This window comes from Betta splendens, chromosome 17 (genome assembly GCF_900634795.4).
Source record: "Betta splendens chromosome 17, fBetSpl5.4, whole genome shotgun sequence".
Taxonomy (NCBI): Eukaryota; Metazoa; Chordata; class Actinopteri; order Anabantiformes; family Osphronemidae; genus Betta; species Betta splendens.
This window is the reverse complement of record NC_040897.2, coordinates 9,002,630-9,015,677: the sequence shown is the minus strand read 5'-3', so window position 1 is coordinate 9,015,677 and position 13,048 is coordinate 9,002,630. Positions and strand designations below refer to the sequence as shown.

The following is a 13,048-nucleotide window of genomic DNA, read 5'->3' as shown; positions in this document are numbered from 1 at the left end:
AGAAAGGTATTTGGAGCTACCTTGTATAAATCAGAATTAATTGAAAGTAGTATTAGTAAGTATTGTGTAAACTGCAACACAATGAACAAAAAATAAATGTAACTCCTATTACAATCAAGATTTTTATTATTAGCCAAGTGCACACACAATTAGAAAAGACAAGGTGTGTTATTCAATGTTTGTTGGGTCCCAAGAAACATGTCGTCCATCGTGCAGTTCTCTTAAGGCAAGCATGTCTGCCGCTTCTAACTGGAAATCAAAAACCTGTTTGTGCAGAGGAGAAGAGGTATCAGAGTAACTGAGGAAAAAATAATGTTTATGACATGTTTTTTTTAATAGCTTAAGTGGTAACTCTCTTATTGTGTAACCATTTACCATGCTCAGTGAGGCCTGTAGTGTGTGTGATGTAGTTCTTTAGGTTTTATATTTCTCTGACCTTATAATGAACATATGGGGTGTATGTCTAATAATGTGATGACTGGGAGAGAACTTCAGTGCTTTTCAACTGTGACTAACATCTTTTCACTATAAAATGTTAATTCTGTCCAGACTCATGTATAGAATATTGCTCTAAAACATCTTCGCTACATTAGAACTTGCTTACTATATTGTGTTTTCGTGCACTGTCTTTAAGTAAAAAACTGTGCACCTGATGTTTGAGTTTGATTTGGAGCTCAGCAAAAATCTTTTTTTGGGAAAATTATGGCATGTGAAAATTAAAGTTTTAACATTGTCCCTCAGCTGCATTAGGACACTGCTTTTCATTTAATCTCAGTAACATTTCTTTCTCAGGGAAGATATTCAACTTACTTGACAGTTTTCTTTGATCCTGTTCTTTTTGGTGGATTTTGGTATTGTGACAACTCCGTTCTGAAGAGAGTTCAGAAAACAATTAAAGTGTGTTGAAACAGTAGTAGCAGGCCAATGGATCTGGCCACTTCAACTTGTATTGCAGAATGTAAAAACAGTGACAACCTGAATACTCCAGCGTATGCAGATCTGAGAAGGCGTCCGTCTGTACTTTTCTGCTATCTGGAGAATTGTGGGGTTGCTGAGGACTTGACCTTTAGCCAATGGACTGTACCCTTCACACACGATTCCCTTTTGACGACAGTAATCTATCAGTTCATGGGGTTGCTGAAAAGGATGGTACTCCACCTAATGAGTCAAAAAGACATAACACCACTTATATAAATGTAACGCTGTGATACACATCATTCTAATGGTAAAAAGTGTGCAGTTAATACATGTATTACTTACCTGATTCACATGTGGCACTACACTACAGTCTTCCAGCAACTGCTCCAGGTGGCTGACCATGAAGTTGCTCACTCCAATAGAATGGCACACTCCTAAACAGACAGAGGGACCATTCACTTCTACTACTATATCAACTTAATGATAACAGCTCTTCTCTGTCATATTCTTTACTTTCTTTACCTTCTTCATAAAGTTCTTCCAAAGCTCTCCAGGTCTCAGCTCTCACCTTCCTGTTGGAGCATCCAGGTTGCAGTGATTCTGGCCAGTGCATCAGGTACAGATCTGACAACAAGCAGTTGTGATTTATAAAAACATCAGATTCTATCATGTTGCTGTTTCAAAATTCATCACTGATGTCAGGCCTTACCAAAATAATCCAGCCCCATGTGAGAGCAGGAGTCGAGGCAGGCCATCTTTGCAGCTGTGTGTCCATAATCCCCTGGCCAAAGTTTATTTGTGATCCACAGATCACTTCTTGGTATCCCACTCTCTCTGATTGCTTTGCCCAGTTCCTCTTCACAGCCATAGCGCTTTGCTGTGTCTATGTGGCGCACGCCACACTCGGTCAGTGCATACACAATGGCTTCATGACAGTAGCCGCCGCGGTGTGAAGTGCCTGCAAAAGGATTGTTAAAGCCATTAAAGAGGATTATTCTGACATTTTTAGTGATGGTTGCAATGAAGAAAGCAAAAGGCAAAAAACTGGTTCGTGTTACTAATGAACAAATACAAAATAATTACAATTACAGTGAGCTAGTTTGTGCCTATGTAAAACTCAAGCATCACAAGGGCTGAAGATCTGCTGCGTAATTTGTACTGTAATGTGTTTTAATTCGTTGTATCAGGATGATGTACCAGAGATAAACGCACCTAATCCAAACAATGGCATGTGCAGACCGTGGGCCAGAGGGACTGTGGTAGAGCTCAGCGCTCGCATTAAGGACATGTTCCACTTACTGTTTAACCTGAGTTACGAAGAAACACACCTTATTCGATCAACTTGTTCCATTTGATCTAGTTACTATATGCTGCTTTACACTTACCCCACGATTCACGCAGTAGGTAATATACCCCGTACAAACAAGCTTGTTTCCGAGAAGGAAAGCAAGCATGTGATTTGTCTATAGTCCAAAGTTTCAGGTTCTACGGGTTACTACTTATGAAAGTGTTTGGTTTTTTACGATCGTAGCAGTATCTCTGAAGAAGGTGGAGATAAGAACCAATGAGAAAAGTAAGAGTTATACCTAGCGGCGGAAAGTCGGATCACACGCTTACCGTATATGGACATAGCACCGTTTTTTTCCCCCAAATCTTTATCGATTCCAAAACTTGCTACACTAAATATTATAATTACATAAAGACAATGAAGGTGAAACTAAACCAACGACAATTATTAATTATATGAGCAATAGGCCTATATATAACAACAGACATAAATATGAACAAAAAACAAAGAAAATATGAAACGATGTGTGTTATTTCTGACCCCCCCTCTCTCTCTCTTACTCCCCCTACTTTGCCCATCCATATACTTCACGTTATTTTAGCTTAAAAAGATGGCGTCGGGTTGCAAACGGTAATAGTGGAATAAAAACGTTCGTAATGTAGTGAATCAAAGGCGCACAGAGGACTTTGTATATATTGGCATTTCAAATGCGGCGTAACAGCACAGCCTAGCGGTGAATTATGGAGCTGCGACATGAATGTTCCGGCTGGTGTTAGCTTGTGAGCACTCTTTGTTTTCATGCTCTCTGGTTAGTTAGCCAATATGGCGGCCGCGTGAAGTTAATGGTTTATTTCCAACAAAATGAGGTAAGTTTAACGGTAAAATGAAGTACTTAAAATAATAGCATCCGGGCATTGCTGACCGCTAAACTGAAGTTAGCTGATTTAGCTACTTTAATCAGTAAAACCGTTTGATGTGCTAACTTTCAGCGTTTGTAAGCAGTGATTCAGCTACTAATGTTTGGTCTCTCTCCAAAATAACGCGAGAGGTTGACAGGCGATCTCGTTAACGTGTACCGTGGGCATGTTCAGAGAGCTTTACATAAATGTGCAGAATACGTGTACTGTAATCGAACCCACTCAAAAATAAACCTGTCCGTGGACTCTCACAGGCTCCCCCGTGGCTGCTTTGGGTTCCGTCGATCTCACCTGGTTTGGGCCATCCTGTTGCTCCTTTTGGTCGGTGCCGCTTTGTCGGCTCTACTGCCCCCTGCAGAGCACAAAGGAGTCGTTGATGTTCTACGGCGAGCACCATCGCAGAATGAACGTCCTGCACAGGGTGGCAGCACAGAAGGCGAACGCAAGTTCACCATCATCATCCAAACACACAATCGCACAGACATTCTGCTCAGACTCCTGAACCATTACCAGGCAGTGCCTCACCTTCAGCAGATTGTTATAGTGTGGAATAACATCGGGGAGACGCCGCCCCTGACTTTATGGACCTCCTTCGGACCCCATCCGGTCCCTGTAGTGTTCAAGGAGCAGAGGAGCAATCTAATGCGAAACAGGCTGCAACCATTCCCTGAGATCAACACTGATGGTCTGTAAACGTGTTAACAGTAGATATGTGTAATTTGACTTTTTGAGCAGTTAGTTGGAGCTCTGTTTTTTATTTCTGAAGCTGTATTGATGCTGGATGATGACACCCTGCTCAGCGTTCCTGACATTAGTTTCGCCTTCTCTGTCTGGAAGGTAATTTGTTTTAATACTTGCAACATGTGTTCATCATTCGTTATGATGCAAATAAAAATGCATCACGCATATTTTGTGTTTGGTTTCACAGCAATTTCCAGATCAAATTGTTGGTTTTGTGCCTCGAAGACATGTCTCAGCACCAGGGGGAGTATACACTTATGGCGGTTTTGAGCTGCAAGATCCGGAAACAGCAGGAGGTGATAAGTAAGTCTTTAATATTCTTAACATCTTGTCAAACCTCTCCTACACTTCACTATGCGACAAACTTCCTTGTTTTGGTCATTTATTGTTATGTAAAAAGGCTACTTTCTCTCTGTAGATACTCCATGGTGTTAATTGGTGCGGCCTTCTTCCACCAACGCTACCTCCAACTCTTCCAGGACCAGCCTCCAGCAGTCCACACGCTGGTGGATGAAACCCAGAATTGTGATGACATTGTCATGAACTTTGTTGTATCACTGCATTTGAGGAAACACTCTCAGACCGTAGGCGACTTTACCAAATCATCTGGGGTCTTCGTCAAACCCGTGGACATGCGAAACCTGGAAAAGGAGGCCAAGAGTGGATACCAGGGTATGTGGCATCGCCCTGAGCACTTTCTTCAGAGGTCCTACTGTCTGAACAAGCTGACACAGATATACGGCTACATGCCACTCTCCTTCTCAAACCTGATGGTGGCTCAGTTTGGCTTCCCCAGCTATGCCAACCACTAGAGCAGAGGTTGAGGAAGTGGTGGCCAATGGAAAAACACATATTTGGTAGGAGATTCTGCTTAAATGTCTGACAAGTCTGAGTTTTACTCAGAAAGTACATCTGATTTTAGTGCAGTGACTTTATAACCAATAACTTGAGATTTACAGAACTGAGGCCTTTCATTTACAAAAATTTAAACGATTCTTTAGGAACAATAGGTGCATTTTAAGTTCTTTAATAACTTTGGCTGCATAGGGCACAAATTTTATCATGGATACATGGATATGTGTAGAGATGTATGTGTGTGTGTGTAGTGTGGGCTTAGCTTATTAGGTTATTTTGCAAAGGGCAGGTGCTTTTCCAAGGATACTGTTTTTCAGTAATTCTGCTTCATATGCACTTCCTGTGTATGATCAGGCATCATGACCAACACCTGGTATTTAAAAGGTTCTAAAATTATTTAAATATTTGACGTCTGATCATAGCTGAAAAAATTAACTTCATAAATCAATGCAAATTAATGTGTAATATTCTTTGCAATTTAAATTTACAATTTAAAAAGAGGATCTTGTGTGTAGGATGTTAAAAAGGGTCCCTTTTATGGTTAAACATCCATCCATTTTCCAAGCCGCTCATTCCCTAATGAGGGCTAATACGTGGCTGGGTTATGCTATGGGCGAGAGGCAGGGTACATCCTGGACGGGTCGCCAGCCCATCGCAGGGCAACACAGAGACAGACAACCACACACACACACTCACACCTACGGGCAATGGAGAGAGTCCAAACTGCACGTCTTTGGACTGTGGGAGGAAGCCGGAGAACCCGGAGAGAACCCACGCAAACACGGGGAGAACGTGCAAACTCCACACAGAAAGGCACCAGAAAGGCCGCTTCCGGGAATCGATGTTTGTGAGGCGACAGTGCTACCCACCGCACCACCGTGCCGCCCAGGGTTAAACATATACAGTACTATTCACAGACAGTCCCATTGACATCATGACACTAATATGATCCAGGTAAATAAAGACAAACATATTTTACTCTGAGATTTTATGTGGCATCCTTGTGATTACATGCTTTGCTCTTGGTTGGATTGTTGTTGACAGACCCCTAAGGAGGGTAACAATGGTCCATACTCACACAAAACTACTACGTTAAATATTACTGAAACTCTTTGTGTAATTGTTATACTGATTTGCGCCTTAGTAATAGTTATAATGTCTAAATAATATTAAAACGGTCCAATATGTCTTTGAATGTAACAACATAATTTGGTAAACTCAGTCATCCTGAGGTTTTAGACGCACAGTTTAGATACAATGCTAAATCAGCAAACAGTTACTTTGGCTGTGTATTAGCTGTTACTTCCCTCTAGTGGTGCATTAGAGTACACAATCACAAACAGACGATGGAAAGTATAGTGACTTTATTTACTTTAATGTTATTTTTTTCTTTTATTGTTCTTCTTTAACATTAAGGAAATATTCTGCATGTAATATAATTTATAATATAAATTTTTATCAAGTTTTTATTAATTGGTATAGTATGTCCAGTGCCCTTCTACACAAAAGACAAGGCAATTCTTTTTTTCCTGTTTATTACTCTGATTTGATGAAAATCTAAGTCTTCCCACAGTAGCCGAGCAGCAATAATACCACTGGATGCTGCAACTGGCATCTGGACAAGTTTCACAAACTAGCTTGCCAGAAATAGGTGAAGAGGGTAGAATTTACTTTAAAAGGCTGCACTGCAGTGTCTGCAGAGCAACTGGGGCTCTCCTTAAATGTAACATCTGCACCTGAATTGCTGAGCTTCTTTAGCTGTGAGCAAAAAGGCACAAGAATGCTGTTATAGAGCTAAACAAATAAAAAAAAATGTGGAATAAAAAGGCAATTACTCCTAAATGAAGCTTCTAAATAAAGAGTCTGAGTGGTGTTGCAGGGCAAAGATACAGACAAGCAAAGGACAACAATATGTCTTTGCCACTGTACGGACCCAAGGACGCACTTGCAGGTTAGATGATATCCTGTGGGTGCAGAGAGAGAGAGAGCTGTGGGACAGGAGGAGGCGGTAGACTGGAGCATGGGACCAGGGCAGGCTAGGGTGGGGAAGAACAGAAATAGTGGAGCCGGGGTCATAAATATTTGAGTAGTCACACAAGTTAGCTGAAGTAAAACTTGTTTGTGATTCGGATCTTAGGAGCCGTACGCGGCCTAGGCCCGCGCTCACACACGTTCATCTCTCTCTGAAGAGGACCCGAAGCTCCCGTCGGATCATTGCAGTGCAGCTTCCTTCCAGCAGAGGTGTCCTCTTTCAGGTCCTCTCATCGATTCGCTGCGAACTGACGCCAGCCAGGCTTCGCCCGCGATGACGGCGGCGCACGCGAGGCCTCAGCCACGTGACAGGAAGTGTCAAGCCTGACATCAGGATTACATCGCCGCTAGGAGCAAATAATCACACCTATTTCCATTCAAGTCCACAGGCAGGAGCTCGATGCTGAATGTCATTGGGCTCCGAGGCTTCTATTTCAGCCCAAAGGCTGGAAACATCAGCAGCTCCATCTTTTTATACCACCAGAGGAAACTCTAGCTGTTATCATAGCGTCCCATCTGAATGCTGACGGGGAGCTTTCTAAAGCAATAATCAATGGTCCAGTTAGATAATACCCCCCTGTCACTTGTTTTCTGTTTGTTTTTCCTTCATAGATATTAAGAAGTGGAAAATCCAGCAGTCTGCAGGTGATTTACACTGTCACACCATGTGAAGTGGAAACTGAGTTGGACTTCAGATCACTGTGTCACTCTGGTCTTTATTTCACCCCAAACGCCAGTGATGACAGTTCACAAGCCTTAATGCTAAAAATAAAAAAAAATAAAAGCAAAGTTTTTTGTTTTGAACAAACTCATTATGCAATGACGGGGGGGCACTTGAGTTAATAACATACGGCGCTCTGTTTATTCTGTGTTCACCTCTGCCCTGCGAGTTCATAAAGTCAGGATTTGATCACGCAACACAAGTTCCACTAGAGCTTTTTTGTACCAACCCATCCAGCTCATCCTGAATGCAAATTGACATGTCTCAGTGGAATATCACCTGCCTGCATTATCCACAAGGCAACATGGAGCTTGTAGTCTGCGGAGGACATGACTTATAACTATAGATTGATGCTTATCTGTGACAGTGTTACAGCTGTGCTTTCTGAAATGTTAGTTTATGACATGGCTGATCACTTTACATTTGCATAATTGAGGCAGGGCAAACACGTCATAAATTGTTTTATTAGTATTTATTTAGATGTTTTTCAGATGTACTTGGAGTGTGAGTGGCTATTTCTTGTAGTCATTGTAAAATGTATTCACAGATTTTTGTGCATGCGTTTCAGAATGCATCTGATTCATGCATTAAACCAAACTGATTATTATTTTCTCTTTTGTTAAGAGTGATGTATAAGCCACATGCCTAATGGTGTTAGACTAAAGCCAATCTTTAATAGCAAAACTAAATTATTAACAGAGAGTTGCACACTCATCAGTTTAAACTGTCAGCCTGAGCTCTCACAGTTTAAAAGGAAATAACCATCTACCCTGCTCTGCTCCACTGTTTCAGCACCACAGTGAAGGAACAGCTCCTGACAGCTGTACTCCTGCACCATGACAGAATGCACACCCTGCATCCGCTCAGCCCTGCAACACACACACACACACACACACACACACACACACACACACACACACACACACACACACACACACACACACACACACACACACACACTCTCTCTCTCTCTCTCTCTGTCTCTCTCTGTCTCTCTCTCTCTCTCTCTCTCTCTCTACCTGATCCCTTCACCTTACTCAGAAACTTGTATTCTCCGAGCGGCGTACGCAGGAGGAGCTCATTACAGACCTCGGCGTCTCCCACGCTCTCTGGGGGGCAGGGGTCCCATAAGGGGCACACTTTGCAGTTTAGGCTAAGACTTGAGACAAGCAACTTACCTCTCCGCTGTCCCAAGTGAAGCAGCGAGCGCGCAGCAGCTCCCTTCGCATTCCCTCAGCCTACGTCGGCAGCGTCTGCGAGTTCTGCACAGCGAAGGGGACATGGGTGATAAAAACGCCGGTAAGAAACTTTCACGTGCACGCGTTCAGCAAGAGCACATGCATCCTTTCCGGCGGTATTTGTATTTTAGGGCATTGCATTGTTTTATATGAATTGTTTGGGTGTCAATGCGGAACACACGCATACAAGCAGGCTACGTAAATGCTCTTAACTTTTTAAAAGCGGGACACACGCAGGGATGCGCTTCGCACTTGACGAGAAGTTGCGCCGGAGGTTTGCGGTGATGTTGTGTTTGTGTGTTAACCACACGCTTCAGTGCTGCAGTGTGACGGTACCGCTTCGTGTCCCACTCCGGCGCCTCAGCCATCGTTTTCTCGCTCCTTTACGCACTCCCCGCCTCTCCCGCACATCGACGCTGCCGTTCCACCGTTTACTGCGCATGTAAATAGTACTGCGAAATGCAACTTGTGTAAATGTGGCGCGTGCATCACGCCGAATGGTTAAACGGCTCCAGCCCCTCCGTCCGTGGCTCTCCGTCACTCTATCGGCACTGTCAGCTGATTTGGACGGAAACTGCTGGCTCTCCGCTTTTTTTTTTTTTTTTTTTTTTTGGAAGAGATGAATGTGCTGCCGTTCCCCATTCGGCGACCACGGCGTGGCCTCAGTGATCAGCACGCGCGTTGTTGACAAAGCTTTTCAACTCTGCTTCAACCGGGCTGTAAACGCTGCTGCGTGAGACTCAGCTGCCGTCCCAAACCCACAACAACCCAATGTTTGTTGAAGTGTGAATGGGTTCTACGCCACTTTAAGCGCTAAACGGGGGAATAAGCGCATTCTCCTTTTAAAATACACGTGGCTGGGGGACGGAGTGCCCTTGTTGAAGTAGGGTAAGCATCTCCGTCATTGGGTGTTCTGTTTTAACCCAACTTCAAAGCAAACATTAAGCCATGGGGTATAATGAACAGAACATGTCAAGGTGGGGTCTCCTGCCTTGTGTAAACCTGACCTTCACCTCTTTAGGACACAATAATAGCCTAACGTGCCTCTTCTATTAAGGACTATACTTTATGTCATCATTTATGTCATCTCACTGGGCCTCGTGCATGTTTTGAACTCAGCTGCAGACACATTAGATAATAAGTCATAGCAGTATTGGTCATTGATTGTGTATCTGTTTCGTGTTGATTTTCTGACTTATTTGTATGTAACTGCAGGATTTTCACATATTGATTAAGTGACTGCTTTGCATTCTTGGGTTTGTCTTGTTCTTTTGGAATAAGCAGTATTTTAGTGGAGTCTTTGCTGCACATTCCTTTTATGGATGTGGGTGTGAATATGACACAATAAAGGCTTTATGGGTCCGGCGTTATTAGGTGATCTTGTTTGAAGCTGATGACTCTAAGGTGCTTACATAAATATAAAACAGGGACTATGCAGTGTTCTGTACTGCACAGAGTGTGGTGCAAGAGGTAGCAGGGGGTTCAGGCATACGCATATATCACAGTCATTCACTTTATTCATCACAGGCGTTTCCTTGTTGAAGGAGGACGGAGGAGATGGTGACCAGCACATGGTGTAATGTTTCTGCTCTGTCATTTTCACAGCCCTCTCTTAATCCCCTCTGTCTCTGTCAAAGGCGTCTTCGCCACTCGTTTCCTCTCAATCTCACACTCAGTATTGCGGATTATGGACGTGACTAAACAACGGTCTTGTCCTGTGAAGCAACAAAATCCTGCACGTTTGATATTGTGATGCTGGTGCATTATCTGCGGCAAGTATCTTGTTGCTGTGGTGTTGTACTTGGGCCGAGTCCCTAACCTCAAGTTTGCATACTTGTCATTTTGGCAGCGTTGTTGACTTTAGGATCTGCACTGCGCGACAGAAACACATGCGTTTGACCACACATGATTATAATTATCATTTCTAAGAGTACATATGTTTTCACAGTCCTTTTAAAATCAGCCAATATTATTAGATAATTTATATTGAACGGATATTTGATCCAATCATAAACAAGCACTGGAAACATCTGCTTTTACATAATCATATTTGTAGTGACGCGTCCTCCACTGTGGCCACTTCTCTGCAAACACTTACAAATAAGTGACTCGTTCTAATGGGAATTTTACAGCCCAGTTAGTTTTAACAATTTGTCAACAGTTTTTGTGCTGAACAGAATTTTCTCAGTACATTTATGCAGCATTTTTCCACAGTGATGGACATACTCACACTGCGCTTGTTTCTGAGTGGAATATTAAATCTAAAATACAAGTTTGATTAAAGTCGGGTGGAAGTGTTTTGATGTGCTTTGCTCTACTGCTTTTTGTTATTATGGAGCCATTAGCTGGGTCGAACGGTTTGACGCTAACTATCGGCGACGTGCAGCAGATTTGCCTTCTGCAGCACTAACACGCGTTCGCGTTTCCTTTACGCAGCTTCTCGACATAAAACAACTTTTTTTGGTCGCCTAATGTCATGCGGACGCGTCTCTGTGTCACACATTTTGCTGCAGTTGCATTAAAAGCCGGTATCATCTTACAAGGTGAACATCCTGTTGACAAATGAGACCCGCAGCTTGTCCAGCATCTTTCCACAGTGTCACAGACAGACCTGGGTTTGCTCAAAGGTACAATTTCAACATGCAGGAGCGAATTAAGACAAGGTCCTACACGATAAGCAGTTTAAATACACACAATACAGTACAATATAATATTATACAATACAGATGTAATATTTGTTTTGGTTGTTTTGTGTTGTTCCTCCCTGCCATCTGTGCTATAGGCTCCACTCCCTCCCTCTTTGGCTTCCTCTGCATATACTGGCCACGGGCTCTGCAGTGGCTCAGTACAGTGGGAGCTGAATATACAGCACCATCACCATATCTGTGACTCTGGGTACGACGCCAGTTCCCTCCACCCGCTCGCTCTTTACTCCTGCCTGACCTTTCTCATTAGCACGGCTGCCGTTGTCGAGGCGTTTTGCTGACCCGAAACATTCTTTTTGTGTACACTGTATACATTACGCACAGCGGGCGCCTGTGTTCAACATAATTGATTCCACATAATTCGTTTTGCTTGTGGTGCAAGGTTATGCGAGTTAGGAGAATAAAATAGAACAGACACCAAATGCAGCCTTGTGTAAAATGAATACTGGAATATTTATTAAACCACTACACAATTTAATATTTGCACACAATGTTTGATGTGGATTACTTTAGAGACAAACTTTGTCTTTGTCTTGATATTGCATGGCCAGCTTGTGTCGTGGCGCCCCCTAGAGGCAAAGACTACACATTACCCTGGTTTTAGCCTTGCAGCTTAGACACTGTTGTGTTGTAGCTTTAACAAAAACCTGGAAAAGACAGATAGATATTTACAACATAAATGACACATACATAGTTGATTCACTCATCACACATCATAGCAGCTGATATGATTAATGAGCACATTGTTACAGAGAGTCCTCTGATCACCACCTTAGCTTGTGATTTCTGTTCTATTTCTGTTAGTTTATGAGCTGAGTAAAAATTTGTCATTTCTGCTCAACTGCATTTTTTAGAAACCTTTTTAAATTACTTTCAAATACATAATACCTTTATATATTTGATTGTTTTGTTACGATGAATGAGACATTTGAATAGTAGTGTTAAACAGCACAAACTGCTTACACCAATGATTGATGTAATAATCTAGATGTAGAATTTGCAGAATATGTTACCAGAATGACAGCTACCAGATTCTTGATCAACTTCATTCCTTCATACAATATGCATCACAGTGAATGACTACTCCTATGGAGGTCAGCAATCAGGCAACGACGTCTAGACGAACTTAATGAAGGTCTGACTGGAGCACAGCCGCCACCGCAGTGACCGAGCCGTAAACTTACTGGTATCACATGCGCTGTGAGGAAAACACCGTTGGCTTTAAAGCGACGGGCTGCGGGTGACGTAGGTGCTGCGTTGTCCGCTCGTTCCCAGCGAAATTCGTGAAAAGAAACAGACACACAACCGGGGGGTGAAAAAAAAAAAACATCTGCTCGGTCGGTTCCAACATCTGTGCAGCCAGCGTCGGATCGCGTGAGCCGTCAGCTCCGCATTACCTCACTCGTGGCCGGCCTGCCACTTACCCCTGCAGTTTAACTTTGGCGTGCGCTCTCTCTCCCCCCCCCCCCCTCTCTCTCTCCTTTCCTGCTGTTACGTCCGATGCTGATATAGACGCGGAGGCAGGAGGGGGGGGGGGATGTACAATTAAGAGCACATTGTAACGTCCTTGCGTTGCCTGCCGTGGCGGAAGAGGAGCGTGCCAGTGTGATCGCGAATGACCGTCGCTGGGCGAG

At 43.2% G+C, this 13,048-nt stretch overlaps 2 protein-coding genes across 4 annotated transcripts; one reads left to right on the top strand and one right to left on the bottom strand.

Moving 5' to 3' along the window:
• Positions 1-108: 108 nt before the first annotated feature.
• zgc:110366 (uncharacterized protein LOC550476 homolog) lies at positions 109-2,507 on the bottom strand. The gene is made up of 8 exons (XM_029130964.3): positions 2,304-2,507; positions 2,131-2,225; positions 1,628-1,876; positions 1,441-1,542; positions 1,261-1,352; positions 976-1,158; positions 811-870; positions 109-264 (listed from the first exon to the last, which is right to left on the bottom strand). The coding sequence occupies exons 2-8, from the start codon at positions 2,204-2,206 to the stop codon at positions 169-171; spliced, it is 858 nt and encodes a 285-aa protein (XP_028986797.1). The 5' UTR covers positions 2,207-2,225; positions 2,304-2,507; the 3' UTR covers positions 109-168.
• A 329-nt stretch (positions 2,508-2,836) lies between these two features.
• On the top strand, positions 2,837-8,078 carry extl2 (exostosin-like glycosyltransferase 2). 3 transcript variants are annotated; one of them, XM_029130962.3, is made up of 6 exons: positions 2,837-3,072; positions 3,378-3,808; positions 3,890-3,960; positions 4,052-4,167; positions 4,283-4,536; positions 7,363-8,078. In XM_029130962.3, exons 1-6 carry the CDS (start codon positions 3,068-3,070, stop codon positions 7,419-7,421), a joined length of 936 nt encoding a protein of 311 aa, XP_028986795.1. In that variant the 5' UTR covers positions 2,837-3,067; the 3' UTR covers positions 7,422-8,078. The 3 variants fall into 3 exon arrangements, with proteins under 3 accessions (XP_028986795.1, XP_028986796.1, XP_028986794.1); XM_029130963.3 differs by lacking the exon at positions 7,363-8,078 and adding an exon at positions 6,857-7,331; XM_029130961.3 differs by lacking the exon at positions 7,363-8,078 and having other exon boundaries at positions 2,846-3,072; positions 4,283-5,705.
• Positions 8,079-13,048: the final 4,970 nt, after the last annotated feature.

What these genes read in the sequence shown, in the direction of transcription:
- zgc:110366 (XM_029130964.3), bottom strand. Translation starts at nt 2,206, where the DNA reads ATGTCCTTAATGCGAGCGCTGAGCTCTACCACAGTCCCTCTGGCCCAC. An exon ending in TAGTGCCACATGTGAATCAG is followed by an intron (nt 1,159 to 1,260) that starts GTAAGTAATACA and finishes TTGACTCATTAG; the next exon opens with GTGGAGTACCATCCTTTTCA. An exon ending in GCATACGCTGGAGTATTCAG is followed by an intron (nt 871 to 975) that starts GTTGTCACTGTT and finishes AACTCTCTTCAG; the next exon opens with AACGGAGTTGTCACAATACC.
- extl2 (XM_029130961.3), top strand. An exon ending in CCCTGAGATCAACACTGATG is followed by an intron (nt 3,809 to 3,889) that starts GTCTGTAAACGT and finishes TTATTTCTGAAG; the next exon opens with CTGTATTGATGCTGGATGAT. An exon ending in TCGCCTTCTCTGTCTGGAAG is followed by an intron (nt 3,961 to 4,051) that starts GTAATTTGTTTT and finishes TTGGTTTCACAG; the next exon opens with CAATTTCCAGATCAAATTGT.